The sequence below is a fragment of the Schistocerca piceifrons genome, chromosome 3 (assembly GCF_021461385.2).
Source record: "Schistocerca piceifrons isolate TAMUIC-IGC-003096 chromosome 3, iqSchPice1.1, whole genome shotgun sequence".
Taxonomy (NCBI): domain Eukaryota; kingdom Metazoa; phylum Arthropoda; class Insecta; order Orthoptera; family Acrididae; genus Schistocerca; species Schistocerca piceifrons.
This window is the reverse complement of record NC_060140.1, coordinates 757,277,565-757,304,124: the sequence shown is the minus strand read 5'-3', so window position 1 is coordinate 757,304,124 and position 26,560 is coordinate 757,277,565. Positions and strand designations below refer to the sequence as shown.

Sequence of the window (26,560 nt, the reverse complement as noted above, 5' to 3'; positions counted from 1 at the left end):
AGCAGCAGTTTGCACTACAGTGGCACAACGAACTGTTACAAATCTGTTACTTCAAGGACAGCTCCGAGCCAGACGCCCTGCAGCAAGCATTCCACTGATCCCAAACGATCGCCTTTTGCGACTTCAGTGGTGTTGAGAGAGGACAAGTTACTCTCTCACGTATTTTTCGTATACAGAAAATTATTAAAGATTTCATTAGAACCTGATGCATCTTGAGCGAGACTCTAGAAAGTTAATGGCCTGAGCAGACATTGATGGTGCCTGGCAGGGCGCTAAAAGCATGAGGTATTTTTATGATTCTTAGCTCATAGAAACAGCATGTTGTGAGTTGAAAGCCCATCCCTTAGTAAATCTTGGCGGACAGGTCCACAGCTGTACAGGGCAGACAGGGAGCCCCTCGCCGAGACAGGTCTCCAGCAGAACAACGCAGAGCTACCTGCTGCAGCACCAGTGGAAGCCTGGGGAGGGGCGATGGTCTGAAGGAACAGGTCTACACAGTGGAGTTGTAAACTGGAGCTGGCCACGGTGGCCGAGCGGTTCTAGGCGCTTCAGTCCAGAACCGCACGACTGCTATGGTCGCAGGTTCGAATCCTGCCTCGGGCATGGCTGTGTGTGATGTCCTTAGGTTAGTTAGGTTTAAGTAGTTCTAAGTTCTAGGGGACTGATGACCTCAGAGCCATTTGAGCCATTTTTTTGTCAACTGGGCAGAGCCACATGTAATAAAAATATGTTTCTTAACTCTTGCACTGGTTCGACATGAGTTTGTGCTGTAGTGTGGGAGGGGAGATTTAGCGCCTCTAGAGCCCTGTTATTGGCTCAAGACGGGATGAAGGCGGTGTCGTTCGTGAACTTTGCAGGAAAACGGATTTTTTTCTGGAGTAGTGCAAAGCACTCGGGTGCGGGACTTTGCTTGGGTAAGCACTTCTGGTCGAAACTCTGACATGTATGATTGGTACTTGGGGCCTGTCCTGAGACTGACTTCATTTGCGAGTAGTTTAGACTGGGGAGCCTGTGGTGAAGTTCTTACCGTACCGACAGTGTGACTTCAAACGTCTCGGACTACTCGTTTCCCGAGGGCACACTTACGCGTTTTTGGTTTACCAGCTTTGACGTTTGGTATCCTCGTGCGCTCTGTCGTGTAAGTGAGCCAGATTTGTTCTTGGTACGATCAACGAACGGGTGTGTCAGACGCTGAAATCTACCGTGTTTTCAAGGCTCTGGTAGAGAGTAAATTGCAACCTGTCTATCTGATCGCTAGACTGTGAGATTTTTGCATTTCTTTCGTGGCCGCGATCGATTCACAGGTGTCGCCTCCAAGTCCCACCTCCGCCGCCCACATCTCGCCAGCTGCAAGTTACATCGCCGCATGTTGCAAACAGGGTAATGTACTGCTGCTCCGGCATTGTCAGGTTGTACAGATCTCAATCGCCACTTGCTCTCAGCTGCACCTGAGTAGAGAGACTTCAGAAGATTTGAACAATCAAAGTCTGCTCAGCGTCATATCAATTCAGATTGTCTCTGCCACCTAGGATCCTTGTCCAGTGTCATCTTAAATCACCTGTTAGTTGTTAACGGTATTCAATCAATAACTTGTTTAGCACAATTTATGTCTGTTAAAAATGTGTAGTCTGCATCCATCTTAATGTTTATTAGAGTATCGCGCAAAATTTTGAAGTAAATTGATCAGTCGCTTTTCGAAATAATTTCCTAACGTTTCCCTATTATGATTATATATATTTATGTACTATGCAGGGTGTAACGGATATTTCTGTTCGTGAGCGACGACGGTGTACTGAACAACACGACATTAGTACTTACTTTGTTTGCGGACTAATGGGATTAGTATCCTTTTAGATTGGTTAGTGTCTCCAAATACATGTGACTAGAGCAAGACATTAATGCTTAATTTTCCCTGGGCAGCAGGTCGGATACTGAATTGTAGATGTGTGGACACAAAATGGATGGCCTAGACTGACAGGCATATTCCACTTAGTTTTGCAGTTACAGCCATACAGAAAACGTTAGTTCGTAAGGTTTGTGACGTGTTTTTGGGAAGAACGTTCGGCACGGAGAAGAAACAACGAACATATTGATGTGTGTACATACTAAGGTACTACATACAAAAATATCTGCATTTACACCCCTACACCCTATATATATTAAAAATACTGTATATTTAGCCTACATCCGTCCGAATGTTTATTGGAGCGCCGTGTAAAAAGTTAAAGTAAATCGGTCAATAACTATTCGTGTTTTTTGCTAAGAATATTTCCTTTGAAGCAAATCGGTTCTAGAGTTTCTAGAGATTTTTGAAACAACATCTCGTCTTTGTATAGAAGGTGAATTAAGTATGTTCCATACAAACGCATTCCTTTTTCAATTTCTTAGTCTCAGGATCTGAAAACTGTTTCAAGGATTACTATGTAGAACACAGCAGGCGCGTGCCTGATCCAAGTAGTGTTCACTCGGCTGCAGTGTGCGAGTGCGGGGCGAATAAGCTGCGGACAGCTTGGCGGAAGTTGCGGAAAATGACCAACACAATCTCGCTTAATGACACATCGCCTGCGTGGCTTGCACAGTCACGCGTATGTCTGGCGTACGCACGTAGGCAACGAAGTCGCTATGCGCACAGATCCGATCCTCTTCCTTTACGCGTTTCTCTGTGTTGTGACGCAGCTAACAGCCGTGTTTCCTTAGGGGAGGCAGTTATGGGAATAGAAAGGTAGAGGTTTCAGCAGTTACGCAAAGATAAAGTAATCTGGATGTGATAGACTAGTGTGGAAAGCCGCAACAAATCAGTGTTCAGATAGTAGAGTACAACATCTCTTTCGAGATAAAAGATAAGGCTTTGCTGCTTCCGATTCATGTACAGTAGTGTTCGATACGTGTATACTTGTATGTGTGTGTCCTCAGTTCACTGATTTGATGTTGGAGCGAGATGGACAGTGTTCGAGAAAACAGGCTCATATTTGGGTAGTCGGATTCAGATCCTCGTTCAACAAAGTGAAATTAAGTTTTCCGCACTTACCTTAAATCACTTAAGCTGAAGTTTTAATGCTTCCTTCGAAAAGATCATGGTTGCTTTTCTGCCGTATTGTTGAGAATTCGAGCTAGTGCTCTTGTCCTAGAAAATTCGTCATTGATTTCTTTCTGTTCTAGCACAGTCATTACCTTCGTCTACGTCTCTTATTTTCTTACTAGCTGACCAACCCGGCATTGACTGGGTATTCATGTTGCCGATTTTCTGCTAGAAACGAAATTTTATACGAGCGTTATTCAGAAAGTGAGGAAAGATCTGTGGCGAAATGGAAACCACAGTGAAAATCCGATGAAGTTTTGCACAGGAGTGTTGGGCAATGTCTCTAGTATGCTCGTCGATCGCGTTACGTCGTTCTTTTTGGTTCTAAGCAAGGAGGGAGCACATAAAGATACCTAGAACAATAGTGTCTCTCACCAAGTACGAGGGCCTGGTAAGAAATTTCGCCTAAAGCTATGCAACCAACATTACTTAACTGCCGTGCAGTTTCTTCTCCAAGACAATTCTCAGCCGAATTCTGCAGGGGCAATGAAAATATTCCTGCATCGTTTGCAATTGGAAATGTTTGATTACCCACAATATAGCTCGTAATTGTCTCCCTCTGAGTTTCATCTCTACCTACATGAACCGCTGGCTACGAAGACGAAATTTTGGCACAGACAACGAGCTATAGCCCAGCGTAGAGAATTGGCGGAAAGCACTGGCGGCTGCGTTCTATAACGAGGGTATTGGAAAGTTGGTACAACGCTACGACAGACGTCTAAGTAGGATCGGTGACTATGGAGATAAGTAGCTGGAAGTTGTAGCTAACTTGCAAATAAAACAGTTTTGATTTTCACTGAGGTTTCCGTTTCACGACCTATCGTTCCTTACTTCCCGAATAGCCCTCGTACATTGACGGGAAAAATAAACGCAACACCAAAATTAATGTGCAGTAATGAAACTTCGACAATACGTTTCACTATGTAACATAAGTGATTAACAATATACGATCACAGCCTAACGTAAGCGCGAAATAAGCCATTGCAAATGTGAAATGCTGCTACATTAATAATAGGGGTAACTGCCAGAATGTTGAATGCAAGCATGCAAACGTACGTGCATTCTTTTGTACAGGTGCCAGGTTTAAATCTACATCTACGTGATTATTCTGCTATTCACAATAAAGTGCCTGGCAGAGGGATCGATGAACCACCTTCAAGCTGTCTCTCTACCGTTCCACTCTCGAACGGCACGAGGGAAAAACGAGCACTTAAATTGTTCTGTGCGAGCCCTGATTTCTCTTATTTTATCATGATCATTTCTCCCTGTGTTGGTGGGTGCCAACACAATGTTTTCGCAATCGGAGGAGAAAACTGGTGAATGAAATTTTGTGAGAAGATCCCGTCGCAACGAAAAACGCCTTGTGGTTTAATGATTGCCACTCCAATTCACGTATCATGTCTGTGACACTATCTCCCCTATTTCGCGATAATACAAAACGAGCTGCCCTTCTTTGTACTTTTTCGATGTCATCCGTCAGTCTCACCTGATGCAAATCCCACACCGCACAGCAATACTGGGATGGAGTTCCATGCTTGTTACGCTTGATCAGTCAATAAAGGGATAAAGGGACGGTTAATGCTGTTTCTGGATGACGCTGGAGTTGTCGTCCGTTGACGTCCGATATGTGCTCGATTGGAGACAGATATGATGATTGTGCGGGCCGAGGCAAAATGTCGGCACACTGTAGAGCATGTTGGGCTACAACAGTGGTGTGTGGGCGAGCATTGTCCTGTTGGAAAACATCCTCTGCACTGCTGTTTATGAATGACAGCACAACATGTCGAATCATCAGACTGACGTACAAATTTGCAGTCAGGCTGCGTGGGGTAACCACGTGAGCCCTCCTGCTGTCCTACGAAACCGCTCCCCAGATCATAACTGCAGGTGTAGGTCCAGTGTGTCTAGCATACAGAGAGATTGGTTCCAGGCCCTCAACAGTGCCTCCTCCTAACCAACACACGGCCATTATTGGCACAGAGGCAGAACCAGCCCTCATCAGAAAACACGACAGACCTCCAGCCTGCTCTCCACTGAGCTCTCGCTTGACGCCACTGAAGTCGCAAATGGCGGTGATTTGGCACCAGTGCAATGCACGCTACAGGGCGTCTGGCTCGGACATGTCCTGGAAGTAGCGGTTGTGTCACTGTGGTGCAAACTGCAGCTCAAATTGCTGCTGCAGATGAAGAACGATGTGCCAGAGACATACACCGAACACGATGGTCTTCCCTTCCGGTAGTGGGACATGGCTGTCCGGAACCCGGTCTTCTTGCGACCGTACGTCCTCGTGACCACAGCTGCCATCTTCACAGTTCTGCAGGCGGCTATTGTCGCTTCGCTATTGAAAGCTGTCAAAACGCTGCTGCCGGGTGTCAGGGGTTTCCTGATGCTGACTCGACTGTAAAAGTGTCTTAGTAGTAAAGAATAAATGTATTAAAAATTCATGACTAATCGGCATTTTTTCATACGTCTTAGTGTTTATGAAATCATATCTGTTGAACTATGTGCGTACAATGATACATTTGTAGAGATACATTCAGTCGCATAAGTGGATATTGTCTACGAAATATGTTATGAATAGAATTAGCAGCAAAGAAGTAATAAATGTCATGCATGACACGGCATTTTTTCACACGTCTCAGAGTCTATGACTATATCTCCTGATCTATGTCTCATACCAAGTTATAATTTTATAGGTACATTCAGCGGCAAGTGTGGATACTGCCCGAAAAATGTTTTGCTTGTAGAGCATATAATTAATAACAATCACAGATACCCAAGATATCCCTACACTGATTTAGTTGTTTCGATGGCGAAAATTTATCGCGATAGCATTAGAAGGTGCAGCTGCAGATTCAGTACGTGTTCCACGCTGGAGCGAAATTTCCATGGGTGGCATCGGAGCTTGAGGATTTGTGTACACCATAGCGAAATAGCTTCCCGTAGTCGACCTTAATCATGACGTCGTCTAACAAAGACCAGATTCTTCTGTTAAACAGATAAATCACATCTCAGTCAGACAGAATTTGAATAATTTTATTTGCGCAATTGTAGTTTCTGTATTCCAATATGAAATGAGTTGTTTTCCTTTGGAGCTAAGTTTTCTTGTGGTACACATCCACCACCCTGCCGAAATCCTTTGAAATACTGCAGTCTGATAATTGTGCTGGGCCTCATTTTAATTATTCTGCTGTTGCAAATGTCGGAAACAACCGAATCAAGTACATGGATTCTCACAAACGACCCCAAGTTCGGAAATCTACCCGAAGGAAATTATGAAGGCCTAGCAACATTACCGATTAGACACGCTTGAACACTGTATTATGTTACTTGCCACTTGCGTTTCAGAAATGAGAGTTCTAACAGGAATTGTTGTAGGCGACTGCTTGTTGCTTTAGGCTCACCAATGTTCTTTGTTTCTCAGGTGACGGAAAAAACCCTTTTTGAAAAATTCTTTTTGTCATATCTTTTATAGTTAAGTGAGGAACAAAAGTTGAATATTCTTGTAAAGAAGTGCCGCGAACTTCATTTTGGGTGTAATGTTGGTGGACAAGAAACGGGGTCTCTATGTTTGCTGTTTTACTTGTGTTACATTACTGACAAGCTGGATAAAACGGTTTATGTCACATGTCCTTTGTTGTTTCCATGATTTGGTGACACCCAACGGGTCACATAACAGATTTTCGTTGGAATCGCATTGAAAACAAAAGGTTAACAATGACTCTATTAGCTGTGTATTATCAGGCATGTTTGTAGTCGTAGTTGTTGTTGTGGTGTTCAGTCCGAAGACTGATTTGGTGCAGCTCTCCTAGTTCTTCTATCCCGTGCGAGCCCCTACATATCTGAATAACTGTTGCAAATCACTTCCATTTGAACCTGCTTATTGTAGTGATCTCTGGGTCTCACTCTGCAGTTTTTACCCTCTACCCTTCCCTCCAGTACTAAACCGACGATTTCTTGATGACCCGGAACTTGTCCTATCAACCTACCCCTTCTTTTAGTCAAATCATGCCACAAATTTCTTTTCTCCCCTAATTCTATGTAGTACCTCCTCATTAGCTACGCGAGCTAGACATGTAACTTTCAGCATTCTTCTGTAGCACCACATTTCAACAGATTCTATTCTCTTCTTTTCTGAACTGCTTATTATCCACGTTTCACTTTCGTATAAGGCTACATTCCTGACAAATGCCATCAGAAAAGACTTCCTAACACTTAAATGTATACTCGATATTAAAAAAAATTTTTCTTCAGAAATGATTTTCTTGCCATTGGCAGCCTACAATTTATATCCTGGTTATGTTCAATTACTTCGAGGTCTGAAACTTCCTGGCAGATTAAAACTGTGTGCCCGACCGAGACTCGAACTCGGGACCTTTGCCTTTTGCGGGCAAGTGCTCTACCATCTGAGCTACCGAAGCACGACTCAGGCCCGGTCCTCACAGCTTTACTTCTGCCAGTATCTCGTCTCCTACCTTCCAAACTTTACAGAAGCTCTCCTACGAACCTTGGACAACTAGCACTCCTGAAAGAAAGGATATAGCGGAGACATGGCTTAGCCACAGCCTGGGGGATGTTTCCAGAATGAGATTTTCACTCTGCAGCGGAGTGATCGCTGATATGAAACTTCCTGGCAGATTAAAACTGTGTGCCCGACCGAGACTCGAACTCGGGACCTTTGCCTTTCGCGGGCAAGTACTCTACCATCTGAGCTACCGAAGCACGACTCACATACGGTACTCACAGCTTTACTTCTGCCAGTATCTCGTCTCCTACCTTCTAAACTTTACAGAAGCTCTTCTGCGAACCTTGCAGAACTAGCACTCCTGAAAGAAAGGATATAGCGGAGACATGGCTTAGCCACAGCCTGGGGGATGTTTCCAGAGGTCATTTGCAGTCATTCATGGACTTCGTGTTTCCAGAGGTCATTTGCAGTCATTCATGGACTTCGTGTTCCCAAACAGCGATGTCATATCACTGGGCCACAACTGATTTGAAGAACATTCTGGACATTTCGAGCGAATGGATTAGCCACCCAGGTTGCCGGACATGAATTTCATCGAACATTTTTGAACGTAATTCAACGGTCAATTCGTGCACAAAATTCTGCACCGGTAACACTTATGAAGTTACGGGCCGCTGTATGGCTGAACATTTCTGCAGGGGACTTCAAACGACTTGTTAAGTCCATGCCACGTCGAGTTGCTGCACTTTTTTTTTGTCATCAGTCTTCTGACTGGTCTGATGTGGCCCGCCACGAATTCCTCTCTTGTGGTAAACTCTTCATCTCAGAGTAGCACTTGCAACTTACGTCCTCCGTTATTAGTTGGATGTATTCCAATCTCTGTCTTCCTCTACAGTTTTTGCTCTCTACAGCTCCCTCTAGTACCATGGAAATGTCTTAAAATATGTCCTATCATCCTGTCCCTTCTCCTTATCAGTATTTTCCACATGTTCCTCTCCTCTCCGATTCTGAGCAGAACTTCCTCGTTCCCTACTTTACCAGTCTACCTAATTTTCAACATTCGTCTGTAGCACCGCATCTCAAATGCTTCGATTCTCTTCTGTTCCGGTTTTCCGACAGTCCATGTTTCACTACCATACATTGCTGTACTCCAGACGTACATTCTCAGAAATTTCTTCCTCAAATGAAGGCCAATGTTTGATATTAGTAGACTTCTCTTGGCCAGGAATGCTCTTTTTGCAATTGCTAGCCTGCTTTTGATGTCCTCCTTGCTCCGTCCGTCATTGGTTATTTTACTGCGTAGGTAGCAAAATTTCTTAACTTCACCTACTTCGTGATCATCAATCCTGATGTTCTCATTTCTACTACTTCTCATTACCTTCGTCTTCCTTCGATTTACTCTCAATCCGTACTCTGTTCTCATTAGACTGTTCATTCCGTTCAGCAGATCATGTAATTCGTCTTTATTTTCACTCAAGATAATAATGCCATCAGCGAATCGTATCACTTATATCCTTTCACCTTAAATTTTAATTCCGCTGCTGAACCTTTCTTTTATTTCCATCATGGCTTCCTCGATGTACAGATTGAACTGTAGCGGCGAAAGGCTACACTAGGCCGGGCAAAAGGAGGTCTGGCACGATGTTGGGAGGTATCCCGCGACTTTTGTCATCTCAGTGTAAATAACCTGGCTGCCTTCTGAGAGGTGGTATGCCTTTACGATCCACACAGTGACTTGCCCCCTCTCATATTTATATCTTACTCTGAGTAATTCGATTTGGGGAAGTACAGCTGAATATGGTCATTGCAAGGCTAGTATTGAGAAGTCAGAAGATATGAATATTTTTTTCTCTAATTGCATGCAATGAAAAGTTGCTATTCCTTCACACATGGATTTCCCACACAGCGTCTCTCATCACCCGGGTGGTCCAGTGACAGGCGGGTTCTGCTGATCTTGAAAGGGTTATGCCGACGGTTGTGAGGGAGTTGAGTGGATGCTGTCCAGAAGCCGACATTGTCGTAAGAGTGGGGGCGACACGCCCACAGGGGCCTGAAGGAGTGGCTGGGGTTAGAGATTCCGTTACTTCACAGAAACTTAGTGAAAACACTTTCTGACGGGCTACCAGCGAGGCGTGAGAATGACTTGTGTTCCCAGGCAGTCTTCGCGGCCAAATTCCCGTGTTTTCTGCAAAATCAAAAATGGCTCTGTGTACTATGGGACTTAACATCTGTGGTCATCAGTCCCCTAGAACTTAGAACTACTTAAACCTAACTAACCTAAGGACATCACACACATCCATGCCCGAGGCAGGATTCGAACCTGCGACCGTAGCGCCTAGAACTGCAAGGCCACACCAGACGGCTCTGCAAAATCATAACTGTGATTGGCTTGCCCAGGGGATAGCTCTGAGATGTAGCAAAATCGGCGCAGAAATTGGAGCCAAGTAACTCCATTGGTGGAATAGTAGTGCTTCAGCAAGAGAGTGAAATTTTCCACCGGTTTTCGAGTAGCAGTTGCTGATTGGCATGTTTAACCACGGCCACTGTGATGGGGGCGGTAATGTTTTGCGTTTGGCTTGTACGGGTGCTCTTGGTAGAGTCGACTGTCGCCTTTCGGTCGGAGTAGGTTACAAGACTGAGCTCTCGCTGCTTTGGACAACCTGTCTTCCATTGGACTTACATTTAATTGTAACTGTTTGACGAATTTGCTGAAGTTTCGTCTTCAACGTAACTTTCCGAGTACAGTTGGCAATTGAGCGCTCTGCGTACAAGCGGCCTATGTTGTCCGTCTTGAGCAGTTTTGGCTAAAGTTGACTATATCGAAGTTACTGTGTGACTTCGCTTGTTAAAATCAATCACTGTAACGTCAGCGATTATGTGGCGAGCCTTCTTCGTCTACCTCAGAGGCGCATTTGTATTGCTAGGAAGTCTTTAGTCTGAAACAACCAGACCAGGACAATTTGTTTTGGGCTATACACAAGACATTATCATCACCACGACGGGACGTCGAAGCAACCAGTCATCGCCTCCAGTAAGCCAGATCGTGTCCGTGCAGTTAAGAAGACAGCTTGGTAATGTATGTCCGCAGCTCTGGCAGATTATGGAATTTTGCTATGTGATAATCAGAGCTCAGCAGAGCGCGCGTGTTCCCGTCTTTTCTAACGTGGTTCTGTCTTGGGTGTTCACTGTCTCAGTTCTCACTTCTGAAGCAGCAATTAATGTTGGGTTGGCTGGGTGTTTCTCTTAAGATTTGAGTTGCAAGGAATTGGCTACACATACCACATGGTCATAAATGTCACAAGCTACTTTATGGACAACTCCACCTTCACAGGATTTATTTGAGTATCCAATTTGACGTACTGCAAAGGTTTCATGTGTTTTGTTTATTATTTTGAGTTTAGTTATAATAAATCAAATTGTTATTTTGGACAAAACTTTCATTCTGTAGATCGGTACAGCAACCCTTTCATTTCTCACCACGTTAATGAAACTTTCCTTTACCAAATTAATTTCTATCAAATTAAATTATTGCAGGTGCCAAACTCTTTTCTGCTCCACTCGCAGGGTCGATTACAGTCAGTTCGCGTTTCTTCTTAATCCATGTGCAACAGCAGAAGTCGGAGTTAGAAAAGGGGGGGTTTAGAGCGTCATTTCCATATGAAGTTTCTAGACGAATTTAGTGTTAGATTCACTGCTAGCCCCGGCACCTCGCGCTTCCTTACCACGTCGTGTGCCCCCAAACACCAGCAGGCGGCATTCACTCTCGCTGTGGGCAGTGGTCACCATGTTTCGGCTGGTCAGTGTATGTCAATCAATCATTTTTCAAGACAGTAGGTTGTATTTAGAAAGAGATAAATGTACTGTATCAGAATTCAGAGCCCCCGAAGTACGCTGCCGGCAGTGCCCTATAACAGACTACGCTTGTATTCCCTAAGTGAACACTGCAAAGTGGGCTGCCGCTACGTTAGGACCCTTTGGAAATTAGGTGGACAGTTGAAGTGTAACACTGGGTGTTCTGGGTGGAGGAACTAAGGTTTAAGGCGCGAGATGTCGAGTAACGAGTACTGCAGTGGGGTTACCGTGTCGGAGCTGTAGCAGCAGCCGGTGGAGGGCCCGCAGAGGTGCAGCACCGTGGCCGGCGGCGCGATCGTCTGGCTGGGGGACAGCTCGCCCTTGCGCAGCAGCAGGTCGCCCACCATCACGGAGCGCCTCTGCGGTTCCCGGCACGGGAACGACCGGAAGCGGCGCAGGTTCTTCATGAACATGGCGCGCAGCTGCTCCTTCGTCAGCTTGGTGCCCTGCAAAATGGTCGCCAGTCGCAAGTAGTTAGTTACATGCTCAAATAAGTTATGGGAATGCATCCATGTGACGTCGTCGACAAAAGCCGATATTTCGAGAGGAGTAGCCATTTTCAATGCAAAACTGCAGCAGGTAAGCGTTGTGCAGCTGCACTCAGGTGTTCTAAAAAGTCGTTCAGATTCTTAGAGCCACGAGGCCAAGCAACAGCTGTTCGTCAATTATTTAGACAATACTTTTGTAGAAGGACTTCTTAGAACACCTGAATTCAACCCACTCGAATATTTAGCTCGCGTGGAAAACGATGGCCGTCTTCCCACCCCTGATGTGCTGCTCAGGAGGAAGGTTGGTGGTACTTTGGGACATGCTGTTTATAGGAAGCCTACTCACACAGACTTGTGCCTGCGGGTAGACAGTTATCACCATCTAGTTCAACGTGAAGGGGTACTTCGTACCTTGGTTCATGCGATACATGTCACCTCGGATCCTGAGAGTTTGTCAATCCAATCAGCCCATCTCGTAGTCACACATTTCGTCAGAATGGTTACAGTGAAAGAAAGTTCAAAAGTGCGCTGCGCTATCGATCAACTGTGCACCGAGTGAGTAATGAATTGATGATAATACCGAGGCGGCACTAAAGTCTATGGCCTTTTTGCTTTATGTAGGAAGCGTTTCGAACAGGAATGGGCCTGCCGGAGTGGCTGAGCGGTTCTAGGCTCAACAGTCCGGAACCGCGCGACCGCTACGGTCGTAGGTTGTAATCCTGCCTCGGGCATGGCTGTGTGTGATGTCCTTAGGTTAGTTCTAGGGGACCGATGACCGGAGAAGTTAAATCACATAGTGCTCAGAGCCATTTGAACCATTTTTGAACAGGACCGGTCGTATTTTGCGGAAATATGATGTAAAGTGTGTTTTTCGAGCAGCATCTAAGATCATGATCCCTTTAGGGTCCGTAAAGGGTTATCCTTGTTCGATCAAGATGGATATCTACCGCATTTCTTGCAATTGTGGCATGTCATACACTCAATCGCCAAAGAAACTGGTATAGGAACGCGTATTCAAAAACAGAGATATGAAAACAGGCAGAATACGGCACTGCGGGCGGCAACGCCTATATAAGACAAGTGTCTAGTGCAGTGTTAGATCGCTTACTGTTGCTACAATGGCTAGTTTTCGAGATTTAAGTGAGTCTGAACGTGGTGTTATAGTCGGTGCAAGAGCGGTGGAGACTGCATCTCCGAGATAGCGATGAAGTCGGGATTTTCCCGTACGACCATTTCACGAGTGTACCGTGAATATCAGGAATCCGGTAAAACAGCAAATCTCCGACATCGCTACGGCCCGAAAATATCCTGCAAGAGCGGGACCAACGACGACTGAGAGAATCGTTCAACGTAACAGAAGTGGAACCCTTCGGAAAATTGCTCCAGATTTCAATGCTGGGCCATCAACACACATCACCGTGTGAACCATTGAAAGAAACATCATCGACATGGGATTTCGGAGTCAAAGGCCCACTCGTGTATCCTTGATGACTGCACGACACAAAGCTTTACGCCGCGACTGGGCCAGTCAACACCGACATAGAACTGTTGATGACTGGAGACATGTCGTCTGGTCGGACGAGTCTCTTTTCAAATAGTATCGAGCGGATGAACGTGTACGTGTGTGAATACGACCTCCTGAATCCATGCAACCTGCACGTCAGCAGGGGACTGTTCAAGCTGGTGGAAGTTCTGTAATGGTGTGGGGCGTGTGAAGGTGGAGTGATATGGGACCCCGGATAGGTCTAGATACGACTCTGACAGGTGACACGTACGTAAGCATCCTGTCTGATAACCTGCATCCATTCATGTCCGTTGTGCATTCCGACGGACTTGGGCAATTCCAACAGGACAATGCGACACCCCATACGTCCAGGATTGTTACAGAGTGGCTCCAGGAACTACCTTCTGAGTTTAAACACTTACATTGGCCACCAATCTCCCCAATATTACTGCGAATATCTGCGATGCCTTGCAACGTGGTGTTCAAAAAAATGGCTCTGAGCACTATGGGGCTTAACAGCTGAGGTCATCAGTCCCCCAGAACTTAGAACTACTTAAACCTAACTAACCTGAAGACATGACACACATCCATGTCCGAGGCAGGATTAGAACCTGCGACGTAGCGGTCGCGCGGTTCCAGACTGAAGCGCCTATAACCGCACGGCCACTCTGGCCGGCCGTGGTGTTCAGAAGAGATCTCCACCCACTCGTACTCTTACTGATTTGTGGACAACCCTGCAGCAGGATTCTTGGTGTCAGTTCCCTCCAGCACTATTTCAGACATTAGTGGGCCCTACAAGATAGTACGCAGGTGCATATTGGTCACAATCGTTTTTGCGTGCATACTTTCGCCGCTCGTAGTGTTTGTTAAAATCACCAGCATATCTTCATGGATGGATAGTCTGCGTGTTTGTAGCCAGGAAATCCAACAAAGGGCTGGCTGCCAAGACGGTCCCGTTTATTTAGCGTACCCAGGATGCATATGCTGTATTTTACTGCGGACTCGAGCTACATTTACACTCATGCCACACGAACGACGACGACGACAACGACGACGACGACGACGATGATGATCATATATTGGTCAGACTATCACGACTGTGGAGGACCGGTGTACTGAGCATAAATTGCACAAGCCCGTACAACAGCCGAGCAAATGCCCGATTGCAGCACCTTGTTTTGGCTCGGGTCATCCATTGAAATGTAACAACATGATTATACCAGATGCACTTACAACTAGTGGGACAGTGTTATTAAGAAAGCAGTTGAAATTAGATTAGCAAGTAGCCTTATAAATAGAGACGGTTGTTTTTGTTTACATTCTGTATGGAATCCTGCTCTCTCGTCTGTCAACAAACAGAGGGAATGAGTTAATGCTACCTCATCTGTAGTAATTTCGCTATCGAAAACTTCAGAGGTCGGTCATCTTCGGTCTGTGATTGCGCTAGTGTTTACAGTGTGCGTGAGTGCTGTCTTCCCAGAGTTTCTCTGAAAACCGAGGTTTTAAATTCTCTTGGACAGCTCTTACCGCCCACATCTCGTGGTCGTGCGGTAGTGTTCTCGCTTCCCACGTCCGGGTTCCCGGGTTCGATTCCCGGCGGGGTTAGGGATTTTCTCTGCCTCGTGATGGCTGGGTGTTGTGTGCTGTCCTTAGGTTAGTTAGGTTTAAGTAGTTCTAAGTTCTAGGGAACTGACGACCATAGATGTTAAGTCCCATAGTGCTCAGAGCCATTTTTTGAACAGCTCTTACCTTTTGCAGCTTTGCCTTGAAAATCGCAGGGTATGCTCCTGTTGAAATATCGGCGGTCGTCGACGATGTCGCCCGGCTGTATCCCGTAAGTTTCTCCGGGAGAAACTCAGATCTCATAGTTACGTGTTCCCCGGATCCTTTGAACGATTCTTCTATCGAAATGATGTGGAACAAGTCAGCTTACGGGATATGCATACACGATTAGTGTTAACATTTATGAACACTTTACTGTTTTTAATCCTACTCGTGCAACAACTACATTAAACTTTTTTTAAAAATTGCTACCAGTTTTTAAGCAGACTTTCGTCAGTGGGACAGTAGGAGTTGACCAGGAGAAATGATTTAAAAATAAGATTTACAACTTTCTTCACTATCTGTCAAACATTTTATATTATTGGGCAAATAATCAAAAATTTTTGTTACTGCATATTAAACTCCTTTCTGAGTCGCTGACAGTTTTAACAAACTCTGCATACAGAGGGCAATGTCCCCACTGAGTGACTGACTCACTGACTCATCAGCGCCCAACCCAGCCATTAAGGATAGAAACTGCAAATTTGCAGAGGGTATTGATCTTATACTATAGACGTCATGTAAGAAGAGATTTTTCGGAATTCCACCCCTAAGGGGGTGAAATAATGGATGAAAGTTTTTCTGAAAATATGTCGCCATTAAGCCAATTTTGAAGCTAGGTCTACGAAAATTGGTGTTTCGTTCTTCGGTCAGAAATAAAAAATTTAATCAGCATTTTTGGAAATTCAACCACTAAAGTGGTAAAATAGTGGATGAAAGTTTGTTTGAAAATAAATCATTATTAAAAAATTACTAAAGCATTTTTAAAGCTACATCCATGAAAACAAAAAAAAAATACGTGTTACAGTGTATTTGGAAATTCAGTGCCCTAAGGGAATGAAAAAGGGGATGAAAAATTTTATGGAATTATTTTATTACGAAAGCATTTTCAAAGCTAAACCTATGAAAATTTCTATTTGGCTTGTCTGTTAAGAATAAAAAATACACGTTTCACTACTTTTGGAAATTGTCTCCCTAAGGGACTGAAATAAGGGATGAAAATTTTTAAGAAAATATTTCGTTATATCAAAAATATTCAAAGATAAACTATAAAAATTTGTATTTCATTTCTTGGTTAGTTATAAAGAAATGTGTGTTAGGGCATGAGAATTCCTATGGAATTAACACCGCCAGAACACAAAAGCATGATTAAGAAAAACTTTGGACTCCACCTAGCAGAATCACTTTTTGGCTAGAAGTATATTCGGAAAATACGATGCTTCTATGGCCTTAATTAGCGCGAAAAGTTTAGTAGATGTTGCAATTTGTGAACAACACAAAAATTCGGTTAAAGATAGACAAAAAACATCTGTACGGACCATACAACCTACGCGAGCGAAGCAGCGGGCGATAGTCTAGTGGGTAATAAAAGTCATTTTTCCCTCTACTGTTGTAGGTATGGACGTCACTGTTCTTCTCAAATTGTGATGGATTTATTATGATGAATTTCATAAGCGAATGCATGAAGACCGCCAAATGTTATTCTTAGTGATCGCTTTTGTGCAATCAGACTTTCTTTCTAAATGATAAGTTACCCAGAAAATTATTCCGCAAGACATTATTGAGAGGAAATATGCCAAATATGTCAAGAGGCTGATACGATTGTTTCCAAGATTAGCAATTATACGCAGAGCACAAGTAGCCCAACTTAAGTGTTTGAGAAGCTCATTAATATGCTTCCTCCACTTCATGTTTTCGTCAGAATATATACCCAAAAATTTGGAGCATTCTACTCTATATACTGACTCCGGCTCATGGCTTCATCGATTGTTGGTATGCCGATCAGTTGTACGGAACTGAATACTGTGTGTTTTTTCAAAATTTAAGGAGAGTCCATTTTCAAAGAACTACTTAATAATTCTTCGGAAAATGTCATTTACCAAGTCTTCTGTTGCTTTCTCTGTAATGGGCCAATTTTACTTGTTGATTGTTAAGTTAAGGTCATTCATATATAAATAATAGGAGTGGACGCAAAACTGAACCCTGTGACTGCCTTTGTGATTTTTGTCCAGTCACCAAAATTTTCTACGTTTCCTACATAGTCAGAATTATTCAGCACAACCTTTTGCTTTCTGATTGTTAAGGACGATTTAAACCATCTATGTGTAAAGGTATCAATTTCATAAAACTTGAGTTTTTTTTTTCTTTTTTTTTTTTTTTACAGAGTAACATGATCTAAACAACCAAACGCCTTGGAAACAGCACAAATAATACCAACTGGCTATATATTATTGTTTAACACTTGTACTGTTTGATGGATGAATGTATAAATAACATTCTTACTCGAGCAAACCTTCTGGAACCAAACTGTGAAATGCTAAGTAAATTGTTTACACCTGAGTGTGTGCCTACACTTGAGTACATTACTTTTTCGAATATTTTGCAAAAATGTGTCAGTAAGGAAACTGGACGATAATTGTGTAAGTCTATCTTGTCGCCTTTATTTCGAAATTGTTTAACAGTTGCATATTTTAACCTGTGTGGAAAAATTTCCTGTGCCAGTGATGCATTGCTTATGTCACTACGGACATTACTTATTAATATGGAACAACTTCTCAGAATTCTGTTTGAATTTCCATCAACCTCTCATGACCCAACAGCCGGCGTGTGGTCATGTAGCCCGGCTGTTCTGGAAAGCTGACGTGGGCCTCAGCACTGAGAGACGCTGGCCACTGTGCTGTAGGGCCGATTCTCACAGTATTGCTCGCAGGCGAACTGGTCTTTGAGCCACGTGTTCTTCTGACCATACGGATTAAAAGTCTGCAAAAATAAAGTGTGAAAAATGTGTCACCTGGTAGATTAAAACTATGTTTTGTTCTGGGAGCCGAAGGAGTTTCCCGTCCCGATCCTCAGTCGCAACTCTGCTATGTTAAAATAGGCGTACAAAGACCTTCGTGTACAATTCAGTTGTAGTGTTGCTCTGCCTTATGGATTTGAATCCTGGAAATATCTTAAGAAGCTCGAATAGTGTTATCAGCGATGCTTGAAGAGGATTCTGTATATGATATGGTAAGACAGACTCACAAATGCTAGCGCCCTTGAACAGGCATACAAACAGTATAAAAGATGGTTTTAAGACGCCAGTTACGATGGACAGGGCATGTAGTCCGTACTCAATAATCGCATTTCGAAACAGGTGTTGTAGTCTGAGTTAACAGTGGGCAAATGATGTGTGGAAGGTCAGAAGAAACGTTTTAAGACGAATATGATGTGTCACATTAACGTTAACAATAACGAGTGTGTAGTGGTAACTAACTTATACTGCCTTTGTAGACGCGGAATAGGCATTTGATAACGTTATCTGGCAAGAGATGTTCAGAGTGCTGAGGAAAAGTGGAATAAAGTACAAAGACATCCGTGTGATACTCAGTTTCTATAAGACGTCACCATGAACGAGAAGCAAATATGAGGAAAGGGGTAAGGCAAGGATGTGCTCTCTCTTCTCTTATATTCAATGCTTACATCCAGGAAGCTATAGACCAAGTTCGAGAAACTACTGAGGTGGGGATCAAAATTAATGGGCAGAAGATAGACATGCTACGTTATGGAGATGATATTGCTATAGTCTCGGAGACAAAAGAAAATCTAGAGGAAGTCCTCAGAACAATGGAAAAAATTCTATGCAATCAGTATGGAATGAGAATAATCAAGAAAAAGACTAAAGTGATGGTATGCAGCACAGCAGCAGAATATGAACCTCTGAGAATGAGAATTGGAAGAGAGGAGCTGGAAGTGATAGAGGAATTTACTTACCTGGGAAGCAAAATCACAAGAGATGGTAGAAGCCGGAAAGAAATTGCGACCAGAATACAAAAGGCCAAAATTGCATTTAATCGGAGAAGGAACTTACTCACCAGCAACAACATCAGTCTGAAAATAAGGAAACGTATCACGAAAGGTTTCGTTTGGAGTGTGGACCTGTACGGATGTGAAGCTTGGGCAATAGGAAGAGAAGAGATAAGACGGCTAGAAGCCCTGGAGATGTGGTGCTATAGAAGGATGATGAAGATCAGCTGGAGAGACAAAGTAACAAATGAAGAGGTGTTTCGAAGAGTACAGGAAACCAGATCTCTGTGGAGGCACATCCAAACAAGAAGAGACAAACTTGTAGGGCACATCCTACGACACAACAACATCATTGGAAAATAGCAGAAGGAGCTATTGAGGGAAGGAATCGGCTGGGGCGACCAAGGATATCATACATGCAACAGATCATGAATGACGTTGGATGTAACACAAACGTGGAAATGAAGAGGAAGGCAGACAGAAGAGAGGAATGGCGCTCTGCTGCAAACCAACCTCAGGGTTGAACACCAAAAGAAAGAAAATGGTATGTGAACTGGGTGTGTAAGCTCTGACACGCAAACCTCCAGATGTCAGTCAGATCGGTACCAAAAGTTGTATATCAACAGAGTGTCAACTAACACTCCAATATAGCTCGCGCTGTGTGCTGTCGTCCGGGAGAATGTGCGTAAACTGAAAGTATAGGCAACACATCACCTACGGAGCACAGGAAAAGAGTAACTGTGGGCGTCTCTCGTTTAGAGCTCCAGTCGACAAGTTGATAGAGCATTAGTTGGTAGTAACAAGGGTCCCGGGTTCGAGCCCTGGTTTTGCCAATTTTTGTACAATACTAACTGTGAAACTGCTATATGGGACATTGTTCATGACGTATAAAAGGACTGTTTGGAGTTTACAGCAATTTTCCATTGGCAGTAGGCTTTCACTTCGTTTATTTGAGAGCAGCTAAACTATAGAGTACATCTGTAGTTTCGCAAAATAAATACTAACAATCGGAACAGAAGACTAAAGGAACACTTGCGTCACATGTGTGGAAGTATTAATAGTGATAATAATAATAACAATAGTAATAATTGACTGCTGGATGTCAGCACCGCCATACATCTATAAACTCCGAACACCCCTTTTACGTCAGGGACAAGTCCCATATAACTACAAAAACTGGCATGATCGGGACTCAGACCGGAACCCTTAGTATGAGAACTAACGCACTACAGAATTCCCGACGAGAGTGTCACACGACAGGCTCTCACAGTTACGCTTTTCCTGTGCTCGGTAAATCATGTGGTGCCTATTACTTACCATTTACGCACGTTCTCCTGGACGATAGTGCATAGCACAAACTATATCGGTGTTTTGAATGATACTCCATCGATATACAACATTTGGTACCGATCTGACAGCCTGACATCTGGAGGTTTGCGTGTGAGAATGTTTCAGGAATATTAAAAAAAAAAAAAAAAAAAAAAAGTTTGTGTGAAATCTTATGGGACTTAACTGCTAAGGTCATCAGTTCCTAAGCTTACACACTACTTAACCTAAATTATCCTAAGGACAAACACACACACACCCATGCCTGAGGGAGGACTCGAACCTCCGCCGGGACCAGCCGAGTCCATGACTGCAGCGCCCCAGACCGCTCGGCTAATCCAGCGCGGCGAATATTTTCAGTTCACATATTTGTTAATGATTATTTTTCCATAGTCCTCGACCGTTTACCAAGGAGTTCGCTATTCCATCGTGAGACACTTCTTTTTGAGGAAAACTCGATGAGCAGCCATTGATAAGAGACAGTGCAGTATAGAAAAGTAAATGGTGAGTCCAAATGGCAGGACAGAAACTGCTCCACCTCACTCCATCTGTCATCAGTGGGGAAAACTGGAGCTGTACAGTCACCTCGACACAGGGATGACTGGAAGGCAAACCCAGTTGACTATGTGTGTTTACTTTGCCAATGACACTTTGCCAGAGAGCTAAATGTTTGAGGCAGAAGAACATTTATTTCTAGGAACTGTGCTTCACTTATTGCTACTTCACGTGATAACGAACCGCCGGTACGTACCTCGGAGACTAAAAGGCATGAAACTATCACTGTGTTGGAGAGTTCTATACGGCAAACGCCTCTCCTTCCTGCCCCCCCCCCCCCCCCCCTTAACGTTATTTTCGCCCCCTCTCTTCTGTCACGGATATTTTATGAAATGAAATATAATGTGTATCTATACAAATGGCATCTCAGTGTCACTCATCTTAGTCTCATCCCTTTCACCTCACTTCACGCTGTGGCCTATGATGTCACCATGTCCGGTATAGTACGTTGACTGTAAGTTAGCAGCTAGCCAGAGAGGGTTCTGGAAAAAGAAACAAACAAGCCCAGTCCCCACATAGACCGCAGTAGGCTGAAGAGCCGTGAGACACGAATAAGCCCTACGCTCTTGCCGCAGTGCAGGCACCTTAATATGTGCGATCGAAACTGAAATCGTCTTATATATTGATATATTTAATAAAGATCCGAACAGCAACAATTACGTACAGGAATCACAAGGAACGAAAATGAAGTACAAACCAGTAACACAGCAGAAAACAATGCCCACCTCGCAAATACTGACAGCTAGGTAACGCTGGCTGCAATCAAAAACAAATACCGGCTGGAGGTTCTAACTTTTACCAGCTTCTGCCGACTCAGTTGCAGGAGACCGATCGATCACCTTACAGTTAACACACTGCAGCTGATGCTCAATCGTTCCAATTTGCTGTATGCGTGTGGTTGATTTTCATTTTGTTTCTTAAATAAATGCATTTTGTAGCTCAGTATGAGTGAGACTGAAGAGCAAAACTGTGTGTAAAGCGAACACTGCGCAACAAAATTAAAAGATCCTTTTTTCGAAACCCTGTAATTGTCTTCCATTCCGACGCATCAGTTTGAAATTTTGCTCAAAGATGCCCACAATATTCCTTTGTAATTGTGCAAAGACGTGGTGCCCTGCGACGTCACCCTCGGGGTCGGCGACACAAAAAAAAAAAAAAAAAAAGAACAGCAGCTCAGAAGTTCATACGAGCTGCAAGGGGGGTTAATAATGTCACATTGACACCAAATTTCAACACAGCTCACGGTCTCCAGAATATCCAAGCTCTCCAATGGCAATCCCTTCGACACCCTTCCAGTGGTGTTTGCCTGCCTTCAGGCACTGCAGCAGCCACAAGGCAGAATGTGTGTCGAAGTTTCTGACACGTACATATGTAACGTCTTCAACCAAGATGTGTGTGTGGCACCCAGAGTGTTACTGAGCTGGGAAGTCTTAGAGGGACTCTTTGTCGTTCTATTCACGCACATCTTAATGTTACACCCCTTCCCCTCCTGTCGCTAGTGATCAAGCCATACGAGGGCACCAAAAAGGATGGATGAAAAAATATAAAACCCTTTGCTACTTCGGATCACGTTCAGATTTCGTCGAATCGTTTTCAACGGTCTCTAGTGGCTCCAGGCCGTACACCGGAGCGAAAATTGCAGTTGCATTACACCCTAAGGGGTCAGGTCAGGTTCAGTGGGATTGCAGCCCCACCGTATCCTTAGGGTAGGGTTGAAACGCCCAGAGGGTGCCAGGAGAGTCGAAAGTTGTCAAGAACGTAGCCGTATTGCTTATCACCACGCGAACTGTCATTTTCAACGGCGCAATGTGAGGGAATGACTGTGCAGAAGAAAGGAGTGGTTTCATCGACACACTTTATTCCACCACATGAGAACCTTTCCTGGCAATTCTGAGTGGCGGTATATTTGAAATGTTTTCTTCGGCCACCCATAAGACAACTGCATGATTTCAAAGCTAGGTGTCATGGTTCTGACCTCCATCGCAGGTCCTCAAAGTAAGGGGTGAAACGGAGGCAAGAGGGAGTGTGATGACCTTCCCATCGTTTGGGACATGCATGGTGGCGTTCGGCAGAGTTGTCTTGAAATGTGGTGCTAGCGTGACATCAGTAGCTGCACTTCTCAGATTGTCCTTCTGCTCAGTTGTGAGATTTTTCAGCATCATTTTGGCACAAACTTTTAGCATGTACAGAACTTAGGTCAAAATTCGATGTACACTGAAAGTGTTAAGTTTAACAGGTCACCCATCATCCTTACTGTCAAATGTCGGTCTGATCTCACAAGATCACGCACACGTTCCACATTTTTAAAGTTTACGGTCTCCCTGAGAGGGGTTCCTCTTCAACGCGTTCTCGGCCTCTCAAAAATGATTTGTGACAGCGAAAAACTTGTGCTCTTGATTGGGAATGTTCCTTGTCGAACTGTTTCAACTTTTCAAAGATCATTCTCGTAGACGTCCCAAGTTTAACACAAAACTTGATGGCATAACGTTGCTCTAAATTCTGCTGTTCCATTTTCACAGCACACACAAAAACACGACATCACTGATGGCTCTCTCAAAAATCACGTGACAGCTATAGAGAGCTGAAACTTGGACTGAGCGTCTGAAAGGACGAACACGCTGGTCTACACAGGTAGAACAACATAGCTTTGCTCGCAGGGTTGTCAGTTTCTTTACTTTTCTCACAGACCTCTTATAATGGCTGAAAGTGTCATGTTTCTGTTGGTAGTCAAGCGAGTACATAGCGAGGGCAATGTGACCCCCAACCGTGCACAGACGAATCAATTCACTATCAGTTTGAAGAAAACTGAAACAATTAATTACTATTTACTAGCAGCAAGTATACGAAGAGTCATTTCTCGTACAATTCTATTTCGCAATTCACCGCGAAACCAATTTGAGCTGCTACCCCCGTCGCCCTTTCCCTTCCTCTGCCTAGCTTCCGTCTTCCATTCTTGGATACACTCTTTTCATAGCGTTGCTGGAAGAACGTGAGAGATGATGTCATGTGTTTTCGGCATCAATGATTCGACTAGAAATCCAGAAAAATGTACTGTCTTTGTAGGTGCTACAAAATTAAGGCTGCTGTTACTATTTTACTATACAGGCGCATAAAACGTGTATCAAACTTCACATAATCTTAGCATTTCTTGTTTATCTTCTTACGAGTTATGAGAGTAGAGTATGGTATTGAACAATCTCAGTATCACTCGCACAGTGCTCCAGCAGATACTTATATGGGTTTCACTTTTCCTTGTAGTAATGAATTACCGAATTATCTAGTACTGTGACTAGACGGTAGCTTGACATGTTTATCTGCGTGACGAAACGAGATTTATGGCTCCGCGTGACGCTTAAGCAGAATCACAGAGTGATACTTTTTTCTTGCGAACGAATGCTCCTTGTCAGATATCCTTTTAGTACTATAGCCATATTCTCCTTACTTTTGTCAGTGTCTCGTTTCCTAATCTAATTTCTTGAGCATCACCTGATTTAATTCGACTGCATCCAATTGCTCTTACTTTACTCTTGTTGAAATTCTTTTGGTCTCTCTTCAAGAGGCTATCCATACCATTCCACTTTTCTTAAAAGTCCGTGGCTATTTCTGACAGAACTACAACTTCATCTACAAACCTGAATTTTTTAATTTCTTCTCCCTGGACTTCAATTCCCTTTCCAAATTTTCCACGGTTTACTTTAATGATTGCTCAGTCAACAGATTGAATAAAATCGGGGTAGGCTAGAGCTCTGCCTCACCCCATTCTCAACCACTGCTCTCCTTTCATGTAATTCGACTCTTTATAACTGCCGTCTGGTTTCAGTGCAAGTTGTATAGTAAAATCTTTCGCATCCTGCATTTTGTCATCGTTACCTTTAGAATTTCAAAGAACTATTCCAGACAACATCGTCAAAAGCCTTCTCTAAATCTGTAAATGAAATAAACGTAGGTTAGTCTTTCTTTCACCTACCTTCTGAGAGAAGTCGTAGAATAAGTACTGCCTTGTAAGTTTTAAGCTTTTTGATTCATCAAACTTCTGGCTTGTTTCGTGCCAACCTCTTCATCTGAGACTAACAGTTGCAACCTGCGTCTTCAATATTTGTTTACTGTACTCCAGTTTCTGTCTTGACCTACAGTTTTACTCTCAACAACTTCCCCAAGTATCAAAGAAGTTATTCCCCGAAATCTAAACACATGTCTTGTCATCCCGTCCTATCTTCTTAACAGTGTTCCCCATGTGTTCCTGTCGTCACCGATTCTGCAGAGAACCTCTTCATTCCTTATGTTACCAGCTCACCTAATTTTCAACATCCTTCTACAGTATCACATCTCAGACGCTTTAATTATCTTGTTTTCCGTTATTCCCACAGTCCGTAATTCGCTACTATAAAATGCTGCGATCCAAAGGTACATTATCAGAAATTTCCTCCTCAATTATGTTTGATACTAGGAAATTTCTTTTGGCCAGAAATGCCATCTTTACCTGTACTAATCTGCTTTTGTATCCTCCTTGCCGCGTGTGTCATATGTTATTTTGTTACCAAGGCAGCACAATTCCTTCAAATCACCCATTTCGTGGTCACTAATTTTTATAAAGGTTATTACGTCTTTCTTCAATTTACTCTCAGTTCATCTTCTGTACTCATTAGATTATTCATTGCATTCAGCTGGTCCTGTCATTCTTTTTCACTTTCATTGAGGACAGCAATGTCATCAACGAGTCTCATTGGAATCTTTTACCCTGAATTTTAATCCGACTCTTGAAACTTTCTTTTATTTTCTTCATAGGGGGCGAAAGACTACATAGCTGTCTTACACTCTTTTTAATCCGTGCACTTCGTTCCTGGTCTTCCATTCGTAAATTTCCTCTTGGTTCTTGTGGTTCTTGTAAATGTTGTATATTACTCGTCTTTCCCTATAGCTTACCCCTATTTTCTCTGAATTTTGAACTTCTTGCACCATTTTACATTTTCGAACGCTTTTTCTATGTCGATAAATCCAATGAACATGCCTTAATTTTCCTTAAGTTTTGATTTCATTATCAAGCTCAACGGCCGAAGTGCCTCTGTGGTTCCCTTATCTTTTCTAAATCCAAAACTGATCGTCATTTAAAAGACGCTCGAATTTCTTTTCCATTATTCTGTCTATTATTCTTGCCAGCAGTTTGGGTACATGACATGTTAAACTGATTGTGTAATAATTCTCACAATTATATGTTATTGTCACCTTCTTGATTGTACGCATGATATTTTTCCGAAAGTCAGATGGTATGTCTCCATTCTCATAGATTTTCTCAACAGCTTGAATATTTCTTGGTTGCCACTTCCACCAATGACTTCAGAAATTCGGAAGGAATGTTATCTTTCCCTTCTGCATTATCTGAACACAAGTTTCACCGAAGGCTGTTTTGACATTTGCTCACGCTGAATAACTACCTTCCTTTTTTGATATCTTCACATTTTTCATGCAGCTATTTCGACTTGGCTTCTCTGCACTTGCTATTTATTTCATTCCTAAATGACTTATATTGCTATATCCCTGTGTATCCCTGAACATTTTTACACTTCCTTATTTCATCGAGGAACTGAAATTTTTCTTATGTTAACAAAAATGTCTTCGCATTTACGCTCCTTGTACCTACGTGTGTTTGTTCAACATTAGTGATAGTCTTTTTTTAGAAATGTCCA

The 26,560-nt window shown here is 43.3% G+C and overlaps 1 protein-coding gene across 1 annotated transcript in view; it reads right to left on the bottom strand.

The window, feature by feature from the left end:
* Nucleotides 1-26,560, bottom strand: part of LOC124788361 — a 47,546-nt gene that overhangs the window by 3,717 nt on the left and 17,269 nt on the right. The window contains exon 2 of the mRNA XM_047255626.1: nucleotides 11,624-11,842. Within this exon, the coding sequence (XP_047111582.1) occupies nucleotides 11,624-11,842 (219 nt within the window). The remainder of the gene's footprint in view (nucleotides 1-11,623; nucleotides 11,843-26,560) is intronic.